We start from the raw sequence: 23468 nt of genomic DNA on the forward strand, positions 1-23468 counted from the left end.
CCCTGGCTCACATATATGCGGCCGTTTGAATGGACTCCCGTGCCACGCAGAGAAGTCGTCCCTGCACATCATCTGAAAACGCAACCCACACGGGAACCGCGGTTCCCAGTACGGTTGCGTTTTCCAGTGCAGGCGGCGTGCCATTAGAACTAATGGCACCCGCCCGCGGGTCCGCATTCCTCTGTGCGGGTGGTGCAGCTGCAACGATTTTCGTGCGGATCCGCAGCGGCACCACCCGCACAGATGTGAACCTAGCCTTAAGGTGACCCCTGCTGAAGACACATCTGTGTAATAACACAAATGAGTCTCCATCTTTTACAACTACTTTGTAAAAAAAATGTGATTCTATTCTTGTAAACCTTTCCTCTGCCAAAACTTATTTAGAAATACACCACCAGTAGGAGTACATATATTTCAGCATGTTATGATGCCAATTTTTTCCTGCTCATAGTGTAGGGAAATTTGAAAATACAATCAATGCTTCAAATAAAACAGAGGAGCTGAGATGCAAGTCCCTTCATGCTACACAAGCAACAATCTATAGCCGTGATGAAACTTAATCACATATAATAAAATGTAATAAATGATAATGACTGCCAAACGTCTCTCTGTGATCCCAATTGAAAGCACTACTCCTTGAACACATGTAATGTCATTTTAAGGGATGTCTACATTATTGAAAGCTGACAGATGTGTCATCTAGGCATCCTGAGTTTACTTTCCTATTGGACTTTTAGAATACCAAATTAGTGGGGAGAAAAATGGCACTAACCCTAAAACCCCTTTAACATTTGAGCACTCTTTGATCACATTACCAACCTGCTGTCATTACATAAAATCTCATAATATATAACTCAGTAAGCAGTGTGATGCAACACCAATTTTCACTTACTGGAAGTACTCGGTGCTCGAGAGGATCCTCCATTTGACACCTGCAGATTTGACTCACAACTTCTGCTGTTTTTCACAGCCTCCGTTGTCTGAATGCTCGTCGCCTTGGAGAGGTTTGGAAGACTCCGTCTCAGTTTCTCTGTGCAAATAAAATACAAACAGTATATAGGTAAAGAGTGCTAAGCAGTAAAGAGTAGTATAAGCTCAAGTGCCTAAAAGAGATCTGAACTGATACAAGTCTCGTTTTTACCTATGTAAAGGGAGATGGACATTCAGTCATCTCATATTTACAAGTTTTCACATCTTATATGCCTTCTACATATTTTGCTTCGCTAATAACATGGCTTGGAATACTGATGAGATTTTACATCAATTATTTGTCTCTTTTGCAGGTAATCTGTCACAGCAGCCTTACAGCTTCAGTCAGGAAATTACTGAACCATCTGATAAAGGTGGGTATATACAGTATAGGGAATCCTTTTTCCAGAAGATGACAGTTCCAGGAGCATAAAGGACGGCAGGGAGGGGATCACACACTTCATATTAGGATTGTTATTACTCTACAGAGTGCTATAATGGGGCAGCACAACAATAAACTAAATAATAATAGGAAAAGTTCTGATGTGGGAAAGTGGAAGAAAATGCACCAGCTGCTTCAGTTCAAAGCTTGAAATTGCAGCACAGTTTGATTGCCTGACTTGTGTGGTCAGAAGACTTCACAGACATTACACAATGCAAAGTAACTATGGGTGTGAGACAATATCACATAAAGTAGATCACAGGAATCCTGAAGATTAAAGCCCAAATCCAGCCAAATACACGTTTTCCCCTTTTTGAAAAGTAAGAATTTAACTTTGTTATAGTCCTGCTGTAACCCCATTGAGGAAATTTTCCCTCACTTCCTGTGATGCCTGTGCAAAAAAGGGTGTTCAGATTTTAAGGCCCCTTTCACACTTGCGGACTGTCTGTATTTCATCCATGGGATGACAGCGGACATCAATGCATCTCTATGTAAAGACGAATAATCAATGGGGGGGGGGGGGGGGGGTTGGGGGGCTGTGTCCACTACAGACAATGTGGGAGGGGGGGGCAGGAAAGGAGAGGAACAGTGTATACAGTGAGGGAGCAGTGTATACAGACAGGCTCCCTCAGTTGCGCTGACATTGCCAGTTTTATATGTAATTGCCGGCTTTTTTCACCTTTACGTTATAGCGCCAAAGGAGCTGTCATTCATGTGCTACTGAAGTAAACAAAGGGGTGGGGTCATGGGGATAGCACTGCCCCTTTTTTTACTTTAGCAGGGGCGAATGAAAGCTTCTTCTCAGCACTGTAAAGAAAAAAATGCTGGCAATCACATTTAAAACTGGCAACAAGCGCACGTGAGGGAGCCTGTCTGTGTACACTGCATACACTGTTCCTCGTCTGCCCCGCTTATTGCACACATTGCCCCCCACCCCAACAAAGAGGACCTGTCACTTATATGTTATTACACAAGGGAATATTGGTCCCCTATGTAATAGCAATAAAATCATAAGTTAAAAAAAAATTAAGACACATGAGAATTAAATAAAAAAAAAAAAAAAAACAACACAACCCCCCACCCCCCCACAAAAAAAAAAAATGCATCTCCTCACACCCACATACACAGGCATATATTAAAAAATGCAACAGTTGGGGTAACTACGGAAAAAATGGCAATTGTACTACACGTTACATATTACCATGCACGCCAAAGTGAGTTCAATAATTTCAGCACCAGAGCTCATGGGCTAAGCTAAACTGGTGACCTGTAGGGGCTTTTAAAGCATTACCTATGGAAAATATGGGGTATTGACATTTTTTTTTCAGTGTTTCACGGGTGCACACAATTTTAATGCTTGACATGCTGGGTAGCTATTTACTTGGGATAACTTCATATTTTATATATTACTAAAAAAGTGTGTGTGTGTGTGTCCCACAATTAACTTTAGTGTTTTTTTTATTTTAAAACCGTTGCTAGGGATGCACCGAAATTTCAGCCACCAAAACATATCGGCCGAAAACTGGCTGTCACTACATGTCAGTGCTGGTTTTTAAAAGTAATTACCGGCTTTTTTTTTTTTTTTTATCAATATAGCTCAGAGAATGATGTCACTTTCCTCAAGCTAAAAGAAACAGTTTCTTTTAGTTTCTTTCCTCGAGCTAAAAGAAACAATCTCAAACTGTTGCCACAAAGTTGGGAGCATGAAATTGTCCAAAATGTCTTGGTATGCTCACGCCTTAAGAGTTTCTTTCACTTGAACTATGTGGCCAAGCCCAACCCCTGAAAAACAACCCCACACCATAACCCCTCTCCACCATACTTTACACTTGGCACAATGCAGTCAGGAAAGTACCGTTCTCCTGGAAACCACCAAACCCAGACACGTCCATTGGACTGCCAGACAGAGAAGAGTGATTTGTCACTCCGGAGAACATGTCTCCACTGCTCTAGAGTCCAGTGGTGGCGTGCTTTACACCACTGCATCTGACACTTTGCCTTGCACTTGGTGATGTAAGGCTCTCTACGCACAATTGTTGTGCAACTCTGAAGGCCACAAGAAGTTTGGAGGTTTTTAGCTATTGACTCTGTAGACAGGGGATAGGTTTATATGTTTATCAAATGAAAACAGCGCAAAACAATACCTAAACCAGATAACTTACATGTTATACATAATATAAATCATAAAACATATACAATTATTAATTGGATAAAAGTGTCAAAAAAAAAACAAAAAAAAAAAACTTAGTGTCGAAAACAATTCAAACAATGCAACGTCCTTTCTCCCAAACTCCAGAGTGCTTCAATAACAAATTTGATTATCCTTCTGTGATATGTGCTTCCACCATCCACCAGTGCAACACCAACATAAACCGCACTCACCATCCTTGCTTCTTGACTGTGGAATGGCTGCGGCAGTGACCTTGGAACCTTCGGGTTCAAGTTCTTTGAACAAGGATCGTATTTTGTGTGGGATCATGGACCACCAATCTAAGATCTCCCAGCTTTATACCAGAGATCCAACAACTCTTCCTCCTGACGCCATATGTGCACCAATTTTTCAAGAAGTACATCAGTGAAGCTATAATCCCGAGGAGCTTATGAATTAAGATTCCCTCCACTGTATATTCCTAGTCTTTTTTTTAACTGGAATGCCAACTGCTTATTGGAACTGATGGATCTAATTGTAACACAGAAGGAAGCTCTATTATGGACCATTAACCTGGAGATTGAAATTGTTAAGGGACTCAGAGATCCTACCAATCACTTGATCTTCATACTATTAGAAATAATGAACTGACGGAGTCCATTAACAAATTGGAACAAGAGATAATGGCTATTAAGAGGCATAAATACCGAAGAGATCTTCAGGACTATGAACAGGATACTGTGTAGGTCCGTAACAAGTCTGAGAGGCTACATTCTATTCTCAAAAATAAGAAAAAATGGGACGAAGGAATCAAATGCATGTTAATTGCAGTTCACCTAATAAACCAGACACTCAATCTGAGCTGCAGATGGTGGAGCCTCTGTTGCCTCAAGAGATTCAGTCACTTTAATCTTTACTAGGGATGCCTCTGATGATGAACTTTTTAAAACCCCAAAAAACCAAGGGGCTTCTGTGCCCTCCAAAAAGAAAAACAAGGGGCAACAAGATCAAGCATAAACAAGTATCCCCGGGCAAGTGAGAACCAAGAAGGACTGAGTGAGGTGATTATTGGTAGCAATTCTACTACTAATGTTGTGAATTTGTCCGGTTTCTCCTTCACATCTTCTGAAATCTCCTTGCTTTCCAGAGGCTTGTCATTCACTCCAGTCTTCCATTTTGATATTTTTGATACATTGTTAGATGTGAATAGATTTAACTGAAATATTTTGTTAAGAAAACACTTTCACGCTGATGAGGTACCAGCTGTGTCTTCTCCTCAGAGCGTTAATAGTATGAAGGATGTAGACAATTTGTGTTTCAGGACCTGATGGCCAGGTCTGCTCTGGATAAATTACAGTCGGATTCTTCAGGTGGTTTGTTTGGCTCAGAATTGGACACTACACATAGGGGTAATAAGTTTTTTTAACCCATACAGGCTAGGAGCACTGCTGTAGATACATTTCAGAGCCTTGTAGAGAAAGAACCTTTTAATCTGAAGGAGAGATCGCTTGCTGGTTCCACCCATGTCAGAGGTAACTTAAATAAAGCGGAGAGGGAAGCCCTCAATGGGCCGAAATCTCTTAAGGATAGTTATACTTGCTGCTGACAAGAGGGAACAGTAGTGATTCTTTCTTCAGAGGATTAAAAAACTAGAGGCTTTATGCCAACTTAATGACACCTCTACCTACGAGACCCTGAAAATGGACCCTACACCAGTCTTTAAAGAACAGTTGTCACGTTTTTTGGATTTTGGATGGGAGACAGGGGTGTTATCCCCTAAAACAGCTGAGCATTTCATGCCTGACTGTTCGGTGGTTCCAGTGTTTCATCATCTACCCAAGCTCCACAAAAAAGAAACTCCAATTAAAGGCCGCCCCATAGTGGCAGGGATTGGTACCTTTTTGGAGAGACTTGGTGCTCGGATGGACCAACATTTGCAACCACTGGTAGTCAGACTTCCAGGCTAAATAAAGGGCACATTGTCTGTATTGGCACATGTCCAAGATATACACTGGAAGAATACATTCATAGAGGTCATATTAGATGTTAAATCTCTTTATTCATGCAAACCACATGATCTTGCATTGGAGGCCTTGGAATTCCATCTGGTGCACTATAGTTCATACACAGAACTTAAGAAGTCTTTAATTATGTTGGTAGATTTTTTTATTGACCTTTTATTTACTTTTGGTTGGATTTTTTATCTTCAGTGCACGGATGCTTCCATGAGGGATATGTTTTCTGCATCTCCAATTTATATATGGGATGGTGGGAGTAACATTTTTTGTTCTCCCACTTAAGCCCATTTACTGACAAGATCATGTGGTATGGGAGGTACATCGATGACCTTGTACTAGTGCGGAATAATGTAGATGGTACGCTTCCCTCTTTTGTTTCTTACATCAATGATAACAATCTAAAAACTTACAATTTAGTTTTGATAGTGGTTCAAACAGAATTTGTTTTCTTGACATTAATCCCCTGAGTCACTCCACCACATGTATTGTTAACACCCGTACCTTTCGTAAAGTGTGCTCTGGTCATTCCTTACTACTTTGCAACAAGCTGTCATTTAGCACATACTATTAAATCTGTTCCTGTGGGGGAATTTACCAGAGCCAAATGGAATTGTTCTACGGAGGTGGATTTCACACAGGAGTGTAGAAATGTCTCAAATAGATTAAGGGAATGGGGCTATAGCCATTGGCATATCAACAGAGCAATGGATATTGTGTCCAGGAAAAATAGATCAGCTTTGGTGAATAAAACTGTCAAAAAAGATGGACGTTTTACCAGTGTAGCAAATCTGTTACATTTGTAACTACATTTTCGCAAGAATACAAACAGATCAACATTATTCAAAAATATTTATCGGTCCTGTCAGCAGATAAAGATCTTTTGCCTATTATATCTGATGGATGCAGATTTTTCAGCAGGCATGCAAATACTTTGGGTGATATATCACTCCCAAGTTTGTTTACTTCTTCTCCCTTAAACAACACTTGGCCTAACATTGTTGAGTCTTTCTGCTGTGATCTTAGGATGTGTAGATACTACAGTAAACACAGCAGAAAAAACAAAAACAGTATTTCCCAATCCAGTGGGAAAGAATACAAAATCCAACAATTTATTAATTGTGCGACTAAAAATGTGATTTATCTTATTGAGTGCACCACATGCATGATACAGTATGTTGGATGCACATCTAGGTCTCTTTGCATTAGGATCTCGGTACATTTCAATGGGGCTAGCTATATGAAGGACAGAAATATATCTTCGGTTTACCGGCATTTCAAACATGTATACGCAGGTGATATGCAATCCTTTTCTTTCTGTGGGATAGAAAAAGTTAAACATTCTCTATAGTGGTAAATTCCACCGCAAGTTGTAAGAGACAGAGGTTTGGTGGATTTTCACCCTGGACACTAGAAGCCCAGTCGGAATGAATTTAATATGGGATGTGGATCTTTTCTTGAGATTAATCTATTAGATATATTGTGGTTTTTCATTTATCCTTTCCCATCTTTTGTTTCTCTATGTTTATAGATACTGACCTTTTGTGAGAGCCTGTGTTTAGAACCATCCTTTTTGGGTGGAGATCATATATATATATATATATATATATATATATATACACACACACACACACACACACACACACACACACAATTTCTTTTATTAAACACTATGCAGTGATCAAAGCTGCTTGCTGAAATACATCAGCGTGCTCTTATGTCACTACTTTATCAGCAATAAAAGCTTTCATACGGATTTTGGAGTTGCCAGCTCTTCCTGTTTTTCATATATTGTATCCAGTGTTTGGAGGACACTTTGGGGCCTGAGCACCCACCTTGCAGTCCACTATTAAATCAAAGTGTGTTTCCGGTTTGAGAGTTGCTTCTCTGCTGCTTTATTTGTCCAAAATAAATAAGTCAAAACATAATAAGTCATAATGTTCCCACTGGACATCTAGTCATGACATGTATATTAATTTAGTCAGAGTTTTCTAAAAGTAATAGTTACCAATATTTAAACTAAAGTTTTTCATGGAGTTCAGGTTTAATTTAAAAAGGTTGTGTGCTCGAAATACATAATTGTATGAGACTGGAACTGATCTGTAGTCTGAAGTACATTCAAGCACTGGACTGAACAGAGGTTTAATGTGTGCGTAGGTATGCATTGAGGGGTGTCTGAGGTCTGAAGCTGCATGCATTGGGGCTGATCTGTGGCCTGAAGCTGCATGCATTGGGGCTGATCTGTGGCCTGAAGCTGCATGCATTGGGGCTGATCTGTGGCCTGAAGCTGCTTGCACCGGGGCTGATCTGTGGCCTGAAGCTGCTTGCACCGGGGCTGATCTGTGGCCTGAAGCTGCTTGCACCGGGGCTGATCTGTGCCCTGAAGCTGCTTGCACCGGGGCTGATCTGTGCCCTGAAGCTGCTTGCACCGGGGCTGATCTGTGGCCTGAAGCTGCTTGCACCGGGGCTGATCTGTGGCCTGAAGCTGCTTGCACCGGGGCTGACCTGTAGCCTGAAGCTGCTTGCACTGGGGCTGACCTGTGGCCTGAAGCTGCTTGCACCGGGGCTGACCTGTGGCCTGAAGCTGCTTGCACCGGGGCTGACCTGTGGCCTGAAGCTGCTTGCACTGGGGCTGATCTGTGGCCTGAAGCTGCATGCATTGGGGCTGATCTGTCGCCTGAAGCTGCATGCATTGAGGCTGATCTGAGGTCTGAATCTGCATGCATTTGGGCTAATATGCAGCCTGAAAATGCGGGAATTGGGGTTGATCTGCAGCCTGAAACTGCATATATTAGGACTGATTTGAGCTGTGAAGGCGCAGGGACTGGGGCTAACCTGGAGTGTGAAGATGCCAAAATTAGTGTGATCTGAAGGGTGAAGGTACAGGAATTAGAGTGATATGAGGTGTTGGTGCAGAAATTGGAGCTGACCTGAGGTCTTAAGGTGCAGAAGTTGGGGTGATCAGAGGTGTGAATGTAAAGGAATTGGGGCTGATCTGAGGTGTGAAGGTAAAGGAATTGGGGCTGATCTGAGGTGTGAATGTAAAGGAATTGGGGCTGATCTGAGGTGTGAATGTAAAGGAATTGGGGCTGATCTGAGGTGTGAAGGTAAAGGAATTGGGGCTGATCTGAGGTGTGAAGGTAAAGGAATTGGGGCTGATCTGAGGTGTGAATGTAAAGGAATTGGGGCTGATCTGAGGTGTGAATGTAAAGGAATTGGGGCTGATCTGAGGTGTGAAGATAAAGGAATTGGGGCTGATCTGAGGTGTGAAGATAAAGGAATTGGGGCTGATCTGAGGTGTGAAGGTAAAGGAATTGGGGCTGATCTGAGGTGTGAATGTAAAGGAACTGGGGCTGATCTGAGGTGTGAAATTGTGGCTGATGTCAGGTGTGAAGGTGTATAAATTGGGGTGATCAGAGGGGTGAAGGTGCAGCAATTGAGGTGACCTGAAGGGTGAAGGAATTGGGGCTAAACTAAAGTGTGAAGATGCAGGAACTAGAATGATCTGGGGTGAGAAGGGTGAAGGTGCAAAAATTGGGGTGATCTTGGGGGGTGAAGGTGCAGGAATTCGGGTGATCCATTTCAGAATACATTTGCGGGCTATAAATAATCTGGAGATAGAAGTCTGGGTATGAAGGGTGAAAAGTTCCTCACCTAGGAATCTGAGTATGCAGGTTAGTGGATCATTATGTATTTGTGTTTGAAATGCTTGATTTACGACATTAATTACAGTGCGCCAATATCTAACTAGTTTTGGAAATTTCCAGAGCATGTGGAAGAGGTCCGCAGTGGAGCCTCCACATCTGGAACATTCCGGAGTCTCCCTACGATGCCACTTGAGCAGTGGTAGCTTTACACGATTGCTTCAGCTGTTAAAAAGTTGATCACCATGGGTTTTTAACGGACGAGATCCCCAAACATTAGCCTTGGACAAGTGGTTGGGAGTTTATACTTCTTCTGTGAAAGTAGAAATCCTCTCAAATAGGTTCACATTACACGAAAATTCTAAAACAACGGCTATCCAACAGAAAGCACATGTGTTTTTTTTTAAACAGTAATTTACCTTCATTTTTCACCACGTTTGTCTGTAAGTCTGTGGTGTGCCCCTGAAGCGAAAGGCGGGGCTGCTGTAGGCGGCTAAGCATGGGTTGAGGAGACACACCTCTGTAATCCAAGCTGCGTGCCGGAGACCTGGAGCGTGGAGAGTTTCTGGGAGACTGTCTGGGAGAGGGGCGAGGAGAGTGACGTGGTGAGGGTGAGAATCTGCTCACAGGCAAGTGAGCTGAATGGTGACTTCCTTCTTCGTCATCTTCTAAGCTATGAGCATCAAGTTCCTGGTCACTATACGTCCCTCTTCTCATGGAGTGGCATGATGAACCAGAGCTGCGACGAGAAGCTGAAGCTGCATACTCTTGTCGAAGGCCTTAATGTAGAAAAGGAAGACACTTTGTGAGCCAACAGAACCCTCTGAGAAGAAACCTTTCACAAATAACATGATTTTTCCCTAAGGACCAATAAGCTCAATAGCAGTTTACTGCTATCTGCAGCACATTTGGAGACTTGAAACTTTGACCATTTGCTCTTTTTTCCCCCAGTACAGTTCAGGCTATGTCTTGGCACTGTATAAAGCTTGCTGGCCTTTCTTTTTACTCCTGGTATGAGAAAAGAACGGGAAACATTTTTCTCTTATTCACCTACAAAAATACATAAAAAGTAAAAACTGATCTGAAAGGAGCTAGGAGTGCATCCAGCTCAATCAATAGAGAAATAAATAAAACAAAAAGCTGCATTTACGGAACCCTAATCCCACAATCCTGTCCATTATTATAATACCACAACTGTCCAGTGACACTATGATCACTAGCCTGAAGTGAACACAGAGACACAAGGGTTTTTTAAAATGTTCATTACACAGAACTGACAGGTCTAATAGCCGCTGTGTACTGATGCCCGAGCAGGCATGTTTCTTGTAAAAAAAAAAAAAAAAAAAAAGTAATATCTGTTACCAGAATGTGAAAAATACTGGCAATGTTGTATCAGAAGTGTAAAAGGATCAGTGTGAAATACGTAGGCCAAGTGTAAGAAAAAGTACCGAGGGTATGGCTAATTAATTGAAAGAGGAAGTTTAGTGCGTTGGTGATGTATCCAAAAAAGAAAAAAATAGTTATGCTTAATGATGTGGCAGCTGCTTCGGGTAAAAATTCTTCCCTGCAATGCCTGGATACAGCCCTGAGAGGCTAGCTTCTGGTGTTGTAAATGTTGGCAGCACCGCTGCTACTGAGAAAAGTTACACGGCTCACCTGCCCCCTTCTGCCCACTCTGTCATTCATACTGCTCACAATACTATTCTCCCACAATGTACTGCATTCTGTAAATGGAGGAGTGTTCAAAGAAACACAATGAATAGCGCGAGAGCAAGCAATATGAACAATACGAATGGCAGGCGAAAATGTCTAAACTCAGCTTTAAAAGGAAACCTAGAAAGTGCAAGGCACACCTACAGGCTTAAACAAATCAGGGTGGGCAAATTAAAGTGAACCTGCCCTGGTCTAACACGTCAAAAATAAAGTACAACTAAAGTCCCCTGTATGAAAAAGATGATGCTCAAGCCTCATAGGGTAAACAAAAAACTTCCTTTACCTCCCCTGGCTAAGCCTCCTTCATATGTTTCCCACACACTCCCCCTCCCAGACACTACAGCTCACAGTGGGAAGGTTTCTGCAATATATGCATTGCTGTCAATCCAGAAAGCAGTGGGTAGGGCTAAGTGTGGCCAAGTGCCGATTCATAAGCTACAGGCTTGGGAATTAGCAGTGATAATGTAAACTGATGTGCATTCATTTTTTCATCCTGTTGTAGCGCAGACAGGCACAGTCTTCATGAAAGTGGCAGTACGACTCCGAATTCAGGAGTGGTGCAGATTCACTATGTGTCAACCAGGGTGGGTTCATTCATACCTCAGTGTTTTGGGATTGTAGCAGTATCGCTGCAAATTCTGCCCACAATTTCAAAATGCAGGTTAAAGTGCCATTATAATCAAAGGCACCTAAAACGTGGTGCAGTTTTGCCAAGAATATTGCGTGTCAAATCGCATTGCAATAAGCTTGTCGGCCAAAAGAAGCTCCTGAGTGACAAGCTTCACAAGATGTGAAATCGCATGACAATTGCAGCAAATTGCATATTGTGAAGCTCATCACTTAAAAGAAGCTCATTCTCCTTTTTGAGGGACAAGCTTCACATGATGTGAATTGCCACGCAGTAAATCGCATGGCAAAACCGCACTGCATTTTAGGTGTCAGTGAAAACAATGACACCTGAATCTGAGAAGTGTGACTGTAGTGGGTTTGAGATTGCAGGCAGAATTGCAGCGATTCTGCCGTAATCCCAAAACGCCCAGGTATGCACGGGGCCTACCGAAGCGGACACTGGTGCTTGATTTGGCTCCTCAGCAGGTGCTAGTACTGAGCACCCAGTACTTCCATGTGCAAGGGTAACCTGAAGGAATAAAGTTTTTATTTTCTCAATGAGGGCCGGCTCCTTATTTACTCGTTCAGCAGATGAGCTTCTACTTAGCGTTAAAAGTGCCTGACACTCCCCTTTCCTGATGAGCACCCAATCAGTGCTCATTACACTGCAAGGTCTCTCCACTCCCCGGGGGCGGTGCTGGAGATAGACAAGGAGATGAGTAGGAGAGAAGCAGCGCAATGTTGAATACATTAAAAGTTTAAGTCGCCATAAAGCCCGTCATTTTTAAAAGCCCCAGACATTCCTGAAAGCACCTCACATTTAAATACGGTTTTGCTTAAAATTATTTATTTTTTTTTTTTTATCAGGACAAGTTGATTGTCACAAGGGGCAAGTAGATTGGAACCACGATTTAGTCCCTTGGACAAGTAGCTTTTAAAAATAAAAAAATTTCCACACCCCTGAGAGAGGGGCTAAACCCTGAAAACTAACAAAAGGTACTTGCAGACACTACTGCTACCTTACAAAACGTGTAAGACCAGGTCAAGTGTATTTATAGTGGTTGTAAAAACTGGTGGTTTTTTACCTTCATGCATTCGATGCAGGAAGGTAAAAAACCTTCTCCGTGCAGCAGCCCCCCTAATATTCACCTAAGCCTCCTCTTGATTCAGTGATGTGCACTGGAGTCTCGGCTATCCCGAGACTCCCTCCCCTCATTGGCTGAGACAACTGCAGGAACCATTGGCTCCCACTGCTGTAAATCACAGTCAATGAACCAATGAGAAGAGAGAGAAGGTGGGGCTGAGCTGTGGCTCCATGTGTGAAAATACACATGGAGCAGCGGCTCAGGAGCGGGTGCCCCCATAGCAAACTGCAACAGGAGGGAGAGGCCAGGAGCGCCAGTGGGGGACCTAAGAATAGTAGGATCTAGGCAGCTCTGTGCAAAACCATTGCACAGAGCAGGTAAGTATGACAGGTTTATTTTACAAAAAATATGTTTTTAGTATCACTTTAAACATAATAGAAATGGCACTGTATAAGAGAAACAATTTTAGGTGGGATGGTATTGTGTTGCTGTAAAAAAAAAAAAAAAAAAAAAAAAAAAGAAAGAAAAAAAAGTTGGACAATACATCTCACTTCAGTGGCATAATATAAGGAGCCTGTAAACTTGTATCTTAAGACAACAGCATGGTTTCCTGTAGATAATTAGTATTATAACGAGTTATATGAATAAAGCAGGATATATTTCTAATTAAATGTTCCATACTCACTTTCTTCCTGCATCCGGGCCAATATCTGGACATCTGTGACATCATTTAGCTTGTAATTTGAACCTACGGAGTCCTCGTCCATTTCGGATGTGCTGAGCTCACTGTCCACTGAGGACTGTGGGCTGTCAGGAGGAGGGTTTCTGTCAGATGAGTTTTTATAAAGTCCTAGGCAATAAAACACATACATTATTAAAAATGAAAAAAGTCTTATTTACATTAAAACAGTATAAAGTAAAACAAGGTTTTTTTCTGACCAATATCAGACACTTTCTGCCATATACACAGTATGCGTTTAACCCATTTAAAGAAAACCTTTACCCTCAGGTCTCTTAGTAGGGTGAGAATTACTTTTTTGTCCTGATGTTTGACATTTTTAGGGTTCACTAGTTTGGCATCTAATATAGTTAGGCAGGCCATACATCATGCAAGTTTCTGTAGTTGAAGGAAAGTGCTATTGTGTCCTGCTGGCAGTGAGCAGTGAAAAAATCCAGACAGGCTGTTTGTACTCAAGTTGTATTGAAAGATCAACTTCAGTACAACCAGCCTGCCCAAAAATGAAATGTGTCTGGTTCCTGCTGAACCAGCTGAATTTCGATCCATCTATTGCCAGCTTTAGCCATTCATAATCAGATTTCTCCATCTACGCTAAAAACAGGGTGGATGGAGGAATCTCATCTGCCAGCTATTGTTTTCATGCAGCCCCTGCACCCCTGACTGCCTTAAAGTGTTACTAAACACACAACAGTAAAATCAGTCTGTATATGCAGTAAAGCATGTGTGTTATACTCACTGTGGAACCTAAGGGGTTAATCCTCCGCATTGTGTAAAAAGGCTGTTTGATCCTGTCTTCTCTGCCCCTCCTCTTCTTGAAATGACCACCTGATACAGACTGAACCCGTGGTCACATGCATATGCTCAGTTTGGTGTGTATTGCTAGAGGTTTTTTTTTTCTTGGGAGGGTGCATGTGATCAGCACAGGGCCAATCAGCAGAGGTCAGGGGTTTTCCATCCTCCTAGAGCAGAAAGAAAATTCCTCCTACAAGCTTTAACCAGAGCTCTCCTAGACACTGACAGAAGTCACAAGAATGCTATATACTGCTGATGAGAAAAGGTATTTAGCAGTTTATATTTACTAAAATAATTGCATTTCCATGTTCTGTGTACTGTGGGAGACTGGATATAGTTAAAGCAGGGTCCTGGGTTTAAGAACATTAATACTCGTACAGGGTCAGGGTGTTGAGAACAACTTCAATGGGATAAAGAGACCTCTGTGATTTGTAACTCTAGGAATATCAACTTTAGTAATCACTTCTATTTGAAAAAAATATGTAAAAATACTAACAAATATGTACAATAAGCATGCATTTCTACACATAATATATGTTACTTACAAGGGCACTTTCCATTTGATTCTGGTGTTTAAATATAACTGGTATAGCAGTGAATGCTTCAGTTCCTTATTAGGCACAAGCTCACTTTCCAACACAAATTACATGGTACGCCAAGCCAAAATTATGTGTTTATGTGTTTTGGAAATACTGTCAGGAATCAGACCAAGCATAACATAGCCCGATCAAATGATGTCAAGGACTTCTTTAAAGAGATTTTCCACTTAAACATTTTAACTGATAAGCATAATTGTAGATATGTCTAGAAATAATGGTAATGCTATCTACTCTATTTCCTGCTTGTTTGCACTGTAGAAGTGATTTGTTATCGTTGGCTAGAGATGTCCAAAGAGTCTGGTTGCTAGGGGCCCTTGCAGCCAAGCATACAGCTTGATCCTACATAATGACACTACACCCCCTAACCAGATCATCAGAGAAAAGGAAAGCAAGCTGAGCCATCTAAAATTAATTCCTCATGCTGTGGCTGGGCATGCTCAGAAATAACAAGGTGCCGAATCAGATATACTTTGCCGGATTGTTTGGGAAATCTGGTTGTTCACATTTGCATGTTTATAACCAGTTTTTGTCTAGGGCTTACACACCCAATAAAATCTTTGTAAAGCCTCATACACGATGAAAATAGCAAATGATCATCCATATTTTTTTTTTTGCATGCTTGTCTCATATCGATCACGAAGAGGCTACCACAGTACGAACATTCTCGTACGTCAGTATATAACTTCGGAAGTGATGTACTGTATTGTATTAGTTTCTGAGCATGCGTGGTCTTGAGATTTTTTCGGGTGAACACTGTACTGAATAAACAAAAATCGTACGTTCTGGTATCATGTTTGTCCCTTTGGATAATTTTGCATGAACTATCATGATCGGCTCTCGATAGCTGTGTACTAATGATCAGATTATCGTATGATCTCTTCGAAAGCGGTATTCATCCGATGTGATGGGCAACATTAGTTCAGTCTCTCAGTAGCGAGGCTAGGTTCACATTTATGCAGGTTGCATTTGAGCCATTTCTGCATTGCGTTTTTGTTGCTTTTCCGTTTTTCCTTTTTAATTTTTTTAAATTGTTCTTGTTACTAGGCAGATTTAAAACGCAGAATGCATCAAAAACGCAATACATGCTTTTCTGCAGCGTTGCCATTGAAGTCTATAAAAGTCCCTGACCCTTTCCAGAAAATGCACAGATGTGAACATGTCCCATAGGAAATCATGTTAAATGGAATGTACTGTGTTTCTGCAAACCACTGCAGAAAATGCTTAGGTATGAACCTAGGGTAAAGTAATAAAAATATTCATAGACCAAGCTTCATACCTAAAATAAATATTGAGATGCTATATTTAAGAAGCTGATAAAGAATCATTAAACTCAAACTCTAAACCAAAAAATAAAAAATTAAATATACTGCAGTTTACTGATCCATAGATGTAGCGGCTGCATTCATGTTCTCTTTTATTTAACTTTTTTTTTTTTTTTAAACTTTCTTCTTCATTTTCACCTGGTAAATAAATAACACACTTCCTGTCCCTTCATGGCTACATTCACCTCTCCACTGTATCTAGGGCAAAACCATGGCTTTCACACATGTTGGACTTGTATGCCTTTGTTTATATTTACTGCATGGTTGATTGATGAACTTAATAGTTTGCAAAACAAATTGAGGATTTTATTTGTTGTCTTTTCTGTTGACAGAAAGTGACAAAGACACTACATTGCTGCCAAGATCAACTGGTAGTTTCTGCACTTACTGACAATATTCACCTGAAAAATGAAAGTTAAAGGATAAGTTCACCTTGAAAAAAAATGCACATCTTTTTGCAGGTACAAAAAAAAGTGCATTTATTTATTTTACTTGGAGCCTGCAAAAGCATTGTCCCCTTGATCAGCAGATCGCAGGTGCCATGCAGGACTCCTGTCAGTGTATCTGTCTGCTCGTACCTCATATGGGTAGGAAGATACACACCGACAGGAAGAGACAATAAACTACCAGAGCACTCAACAGCGCCATAGTAGTTCATTGAGAACTACAGGCCGACAGCCGTAAAGGCTGACAGTACTTGTAGTTTCCCATTCACAGAACTCTGTGAATGAATGACGCAGCCGGGTGGGAAGAGTGTTTTCTTTTAAAATTGTGACAACTAGCAGGGGGAGAAAATCCCCCACTTGCAGTCACTAGAAGTGGCGGAGGAGGCAGCAGCTGGAGGAGTTGGAACATGTTACATGTTCCACCCTAAAAATGGGTGGAACATGTAACATGTTCCCAAAGGTTAACTTCTCCTTTAATGCAGCCAGCACATCAAAGGACTAGTCAGCTGCAATATATTACATTTTAGTTTAACAATATAGATCCATAGTTCTCAGCTACATTTATGTGTTAGACAACATGCATATACAGAGCTCTATCATAAACCTCTACTAAGTAAAAAAGTTACCAAAATATGTAATGTAATAAGGGCTTATTTATTAACCACTTGCTGACCAACCATAGTATAATGCCAAAGCTGAGTACACACACAGTTTTTTTTTCCAACTGGTTGAAAAGGAAAAAAACGGACAGATCCCTTCATTAACACATGTCACATATCACAATATGTGATGCAGGAATCTCTCTGTCTTTATATTCTGACAGGGGAACTGCCCCCCACCAGTATACACTGCTCAGCACTTGCTGCCATTGGCTTCAAGCGCTGATCAAATGCTGGTTTTCCAACATGACCATTTGACAAAAGCCAGTGTAACTGTTGCAACATGAGACCAAAAACAAGCTGTGATATGCAGTATAATACATTACATAAATATTTTAAACCTCTACCGTCAGAGCATATGCATAGGAAGTCTTGTAAAAGGTTAATAATGTGGTACAGGATAACCCCACTACAATATTTGTAAAAGGCACAACTTATGTAATGTAAAATGTCAAATATCTTCTGCTGACACCTAAATGCCATGCAGGGGACCCTCCTGCCAAACACTATGTTGACAGAAGCCTCTGCTGCTGCATTGCCAGACCTGAATGTAATCAAGAGCATGGTTTACTGAACAGTAAATTATCTATATTATATAAAAAAACAATACATAAGGTCCCTTAACAAATACATTAAATAGTCTAATAGGGATCCTCCCAATGTAAGGTATGAAAAAACACCCCAGCCTGTAGAAAAAAATACTAGATGTAAGGTCAATGAGCCTGGAGGCCTTATCCACAAGTGGATAAGGAATGTGAATCTCCCAAATTAAGAAGTCATAAAAAAATGCATATAAGCCTTAGCTATAACATGTAACCCTTTGAAACATCCCATTTTTTGAGGATCCTTAGAAGTTAGAGGTGGCAGTAAGTAAACTTGTATAATAAAAGCCTGGACCTGAAAAGCCTAAGGTCTTGACAAGACTAAGTATAAGAGTCCCATGCAGACATGATGTGACTTCACATGCAAAACCAGCAGCTTAAAATGGTTACTACACCTCAGGCCCTAGATGAGAAGTACAAGATAAAACCTTAGGCCTAAAATGAAAGAAAAAAAACAAACAAAAACAAAAACACAGACCTATGCGAAGGCTTACCCAAAGAGAGAGATCTCAATGGAAAGTATATGGTGAGGTTATGTGAATGTAGCCCCACATAACCACTGAGGTATACAGTATATTTGAGGTCTATATAGCCCGATCCCAAGGAGTGAAGGCCATACTATATCAGGTAAGAAGGCTTTCATCAAGAGCTGAGACATTTTATATAATTCAGCCTCTCAAGCTCCTCTCTAGTGAGAATAGAAAGCACTGTGAAGAGAGGTGGAGGTGAAATTTCTGGTGGCTCTGGCTGCATTGTGATAATAGTCTGCAAATTGTACTGTGTGTAGGAAGGCAAGCCCAACAACTGTGAGACAGCCACACCCAAGTAACAGCTAATAGAAACAGTTAAGAACAATTAATGTGATCTGTGAGCTTACATTGGTTTGGAAAAACCTTTTCCTCCCTTAAGGGCTAATACTGTACATGTCAGTATGCAAAAACAGACACTTTACCTTGAATGCCAAGCTTACTAGAGAGCACCTAAAAGGACATCCACATACTGCCAGGGAATCAGCAACTTTACACACAGAAAGAATCATCCTCCTCTCCCTTTAAACTAGAGGGCATTTGCTTTCGCTGGACCGAATACTCCAGATAGCACTTCTGAAAGTGTTGAACGGTTTCTATAGCTCTTTATTGCAATTTCCGAATTTCTGCCTCTAAAAAGAGCGCTACTCTGTTTAACCCTCTGTATAACCGGCCTGCGGTGACAGTGTTATACAGGCGATTACCTCAGCCATTATAGTGTCATTGCTCTGTGTCTGCTCTGCAGCAGTGCAGGGGACACAGAGTGGTCATCCGCTTGCTCAGCAGGGATCAGCAGAGAGCTCCCCCGCTCAGCAAGCGGATCCGCTAAACGGGTCCGTCCCATGTGAAAGAGCCCATAAAAGGAGAGACCTACTAAAAATGGTGATCTATACATAGTAATCAAACAGCTCCTAACTTCAGCTTGTTCAATCAAGCTTTTACAATAAAACCTGGAAGCTGATTGATTACTATGCACAGCTGCACCAAATTCTCTATGCACCGGTTTTAGTGAACCTCCCCTATAATGTTTCATGGAGTAATGCAGGCCATAGACGGGGAGAAAAACGGCCGATTTTTCTTTTAAAAAACGAAAAATCGGTCGTTCAAGCGGCCGACGTTACCACCAATGGAAAAAAAAATAAAAAAAAAATAAAAAAAATCGGCCGATTTTCATCCCGTCTACAGCCGGCAAAAAGTGTCCCTGCAGAGAGCTCCGCTATTTCTTTGACAGTTCTTTGACATTTACAGAGGTTGCAACAATGTATCTATTTGTATCCATTTAGGATACAGATGTTTTTATTCGGAAACAAATAGATACAATGTTGCAACCTCTGTAAATGTCAAGGAACTGTCAAAGAAATAGCAGAGCTCTCTGCAGGGACACTTTTTGCAGGACTGGAATTCCTCTTATTTTTCATCCTTCTTCTCTTTCTTCTTCATCATCATCATCCTCTTCTTTTTCTTCATCATCATCCTCCTCCTCTTCTTTTTCTTCATCATCATCCTCCTCCTCTTCTTTTTCTTCATCATCATCCTCCTCCTCTTCATCATCATCATCCTCCTCCTCTTTTTCTTCATCATCATCATCCTCTTCTTCATCATCATCCTCTTCTTCCTCTTTTTGTCTTCCTCTTGCAGGTCACTGCTCATGCGCAGATTTTTTATCGGTAAAAAAAAAATCGGGCGATTTGCCCATTATTGCCGCGAAAATCGGCCGATCGGCAAAGGTAGACTGCAAGGTAGAGGTCAACTCCTCTTTCACTGTAGAGAAGGTTGCTATAAGCACTGGCAGATTACTCCTCCTCTCTGAGAGAGGAAACAAGACACAAACCCCAAACTCCCTCTAAAAAGCCCTAGATAGGGAAAGCCCAACACCAAACGGCCCCAGATGACAGATTACACGCTAGGTGAAAACCTAGGGAAAAAGTGAAAGTAGGTACAGTAATCTCCAACTTATCCGCTTGAGCTGCAATTGGCATTGAAGAATCCAAAATGCAGTATTAGCTTCTCTACCTGTAGCATTCTAAGAAGCCTCTACTGGAAGACACCATCAAACCTTTCCCCCTTCACCGAGAACAAGGCTTAGAACCACAGGCTTCGGCACCTGGAAATGGCTTCACCCCACCTGGGATTAACGCCCCTGAATCATCCGGTCCAACAGGAACACAGCCAGGCCACACAACAATGCAGCTACCGCATAAGACCCAGCCACTAAGTGCCCTACAGTGCACGCACCAAGGCACACCGACTGGGAACCCAGCCACCTCCTTCCTATACTGAGGAGGGGTCTTTGAGGGCAATCTAGCCAAGAACCCTACTAGCACCTCTCAGGAGAGCCAGATAGGTGGGCGATAAGGAAAGCCAGAGAAAGAGGACCCTCTCACCCAGGCTCCAGGCGATGCATCGCCTCAGGCCAGAAAAAACACAAAAACTCACCAGTTCAATGGAAGGACTTCCTATTAAAGTTTATTTAGTGATGCGTTTCCTGTTCCTGTTGAAGGAGGTTCCTACATCTCATATGCTGTCCTGGAAAACTATTTGGGAAAACTCTTTTTGGATAAGGCCATGCTGCTATTTTCATAGAATCCTGCTATTAAGAACAGACAACTGAAACGGTAATTTTTTTTTTTTATTGCATCTGCCCGAACAAATGAACAAATACCCTTGACTGGTTAAACCATTTGCTAAATACAGCTATGACAAAATAAATTCTGTAGGTGTCTGGAAAAGAAGATAATATTTGTGTCATAAATGTAATCCTAAAGCGGTATGGGTCTGCCCTTCTGCAGTTGTACAAGTCAGCTAAAGCTACCAAGAAAGCCTATGGGGGACATCTAAGATTCCCACATCGCTGTAACTACCAAGAAGAAAGCAACATGTCTGTGCTGATAAAACATGCAAATCCATAAACAAAACTCCTAAAGCACATACATAATGCAGACACATTTTTAAATGGCACAGAAAAGATAATGTGTGAAAAAAGGAACCCGTACTTGTCAAGTAAATATTGATGTTTACTCACCTGTGTTGCTAGGCAGAACCAGCTGCCGCACTACTGGAGGTCTTACTAGAGTGGGGGATGGGGAGTTGAAGCCGCTGTTGTATGGACTTCCATTGGGATTGGGACTGTAGGAGCTAGCATAGCTGGATGAACTATAAGGAATGCTGTACATACTCTGCCTCTTGTTTGCTGTAAGACAGAGAAATATTTAGTTTAGTATGTCAAATGTGATCAGACATTAAAGTGGTTGTAAAGGTTGAAGCTTTTTTATCATGTATTCTATGCACAAAGGTAAAAAAATCTTCAGTATGCAGCTCCCCTGCAGGCCACCTAATACTTACCCGAACCTGATCGCGATCTAGAGATGTGTACGAGAGTGGCTGCTCTCCCAGGAGAGGCATTCGCTCCTGCTGCTGTCAATCACAGCCAGTGAAGGAGCAGGGGTGGGGCTGAGCCCTGTTCTGTGTGTCTTATGGACATGCAGAGTGGGACTCGGGAGTGTTGCCAGAGCAAGCGGCTTGCTAAGCGGATGCCCTGAGAAGAGGAGGAGCGCCAATGGAGGACCCAAGAATAGGAAGATCAGGGCTGCTCTGTGCTAAACCATTGCACAGAGCAGGCAAAAATATAAGATGTTTACTTAAAAAAAAAATGTACAACAGAACTGTATAACTACACAAAGTTGGCTTTATAGTAGAACTGTTTAAATCCCTAAATATAACCTATGAGAATGAAGAGTGTTTTTTGTAGACCAAACCCCACCAATAACAGCTATGATTTGACTGACCAAACACAGGTCCTCCACCCCCTTTCTTTAAGAGGTTTGGAGCTCTCCTTTTTCTCAAAAAGCCAAACAGGTCAATGTTGGCACAGATGCAGCAGGCTATCCCTAGTTCTCAATGACCTTAAAGAGAACCTGTGGGGACAGCAATGGTGAGTGCCATATTTATAAATTGATCTTAAAAAGTGCTGGCTCCAATGTTGTCAGTCTCTGGTTTCACCAACTAGTGAGTCAGGGATCCAGAACAAGCAAGCATTCCCCAAATCTGGAAAATATGAACTGCTCCCCTCTACACTCGATTTAGGTCAGTGAATTATCAGGTAGTAATGCCATGAACAGGATAACAGAGCAATGTAGTCTACAACTTTTAAATCTATGGTAGCATCCATATTCCTATTTTCATTACACACACACACGGATAGCTGCACTATATGTTATCTTGGGTCAGTTAGAATAAATGGCTGTTCTGTAATCTTCAAGATATATACATGGAGCCAAAACAAAAAGCTATGAGGGGAATTTATCAAAATCTGAGCAGCCAAAATCTGGCCTACCTCGGTCCGCTGCTGCATCTGTCCCCTGCCTACTCCCGCTGCTGCACCTGCCCCCTGCCTACTCCCGCTGCTGCACCTGCCCCCTGCCTACTCCCGCTGCTGCACCTGCCCCCTGCCTACTCCCGCTGCTGCACCTGCCCCCTGCCTACTCCCGCTGCTGCACCTGCCCCCTGCCTACTCCCGCTGCTGCACCTGCCCCCTGCCTACTCCCACTGCTGCACCTGCCCCCTGCCTACTCCCGCTGCTGCATCTGTCCCCTGCCTACTCCCGCTGCTGCACCTGCCCCCTGCCTACTCCCGCTGCTGCATCTGTCCCCTGCCTACTCCCGCTGCTGCACCTGCCCCCTGCCTACTCCCGCTGCTGCACCTGCCCCCTGCCTACTCCCGCTGCTGCACCTGCCCCCTGCCTACTCCCGCTGCTGCATCTGTCCCCTGCCTACTCCCGCTGCTGCACCTGCCCCCTGCCTACTCCCGCTGCTGCATCTGTCCCCTGCCTATTCTAAGTGTGAGAACTCAGCGATCACATGACCACTGATCGCTGAGTTCTCACAGCCACTCTGAGCAGAGAGCAGTGACTGTCAGTCAACGCGCTTTCTGTTCTGGCCGTTGGGCTGTGGAGGGGAGAGAGCCGCAGTGGACTGCTGAGAGGCTGAGCCAGGTGCTGCTCCAGACTCTAGGATAGATCCTGGCTTTAAATCCTGACTCGGGTTCTTTCCCCAGTCCTGACCGGCTAAGTGACAGCAGCCGACAGAGGGCTTAAGCCCACGGTCAGCAGAAAACAGGTCACAGGAATGCAGAGCGAATTGTACTCCTATTATCCAAAG

The 23468-nt window shown here is 42.4% G+C and overlaps 1 protein-coding gene across 1 annotated transcript in view; it reads right to left on the minus strand.

The window, feature by feature from the left end:
• SLAIN2 (SLAIN family member 2) overlaps positions 1 to 23468 on the minus strand; it is a 91213-nt gene that overhangs the window by 26851 nt on the left and 40894 nt on the right. The window contains exons 3-6 of the mRNA XM_089690116.1: positions 21335 to 21502; positions 13312 to 13476; positions 9639 to 9998; positions 893 to 1030 (exon numbers count right to left, since the gene is read on the minus strand). Of these exons, the coding sequence (XP_089546242.1) occupies positions 893 to 1030; positions 9639 to 9998; positions 13312 to 13476; positions 21335 to 21502 (831 nt within the window). The remainder of the gene's footprint in view (positions 1 to 892; positions 1031 to 9638; positions 9999 to 13311; positions 13477 to 21334; positions 21503 to 23468) is intronic.

The sequence above is a fragment of the Staurois parvus genome, unplaced genomic scaffold, assembly GCF_062004578.1.
Source record: "Staurois parvus isolate SC_StPar_1 unplaced genomic scaffold, SC_StPar_1.0 ptg000517l, whole genome shotgun sequence".
Lineage (NCBI taxonomy): Eukaryota > Metazoa > Chordata > Amphibia > Anura > Ranidae > Staurois > Staurois parvus.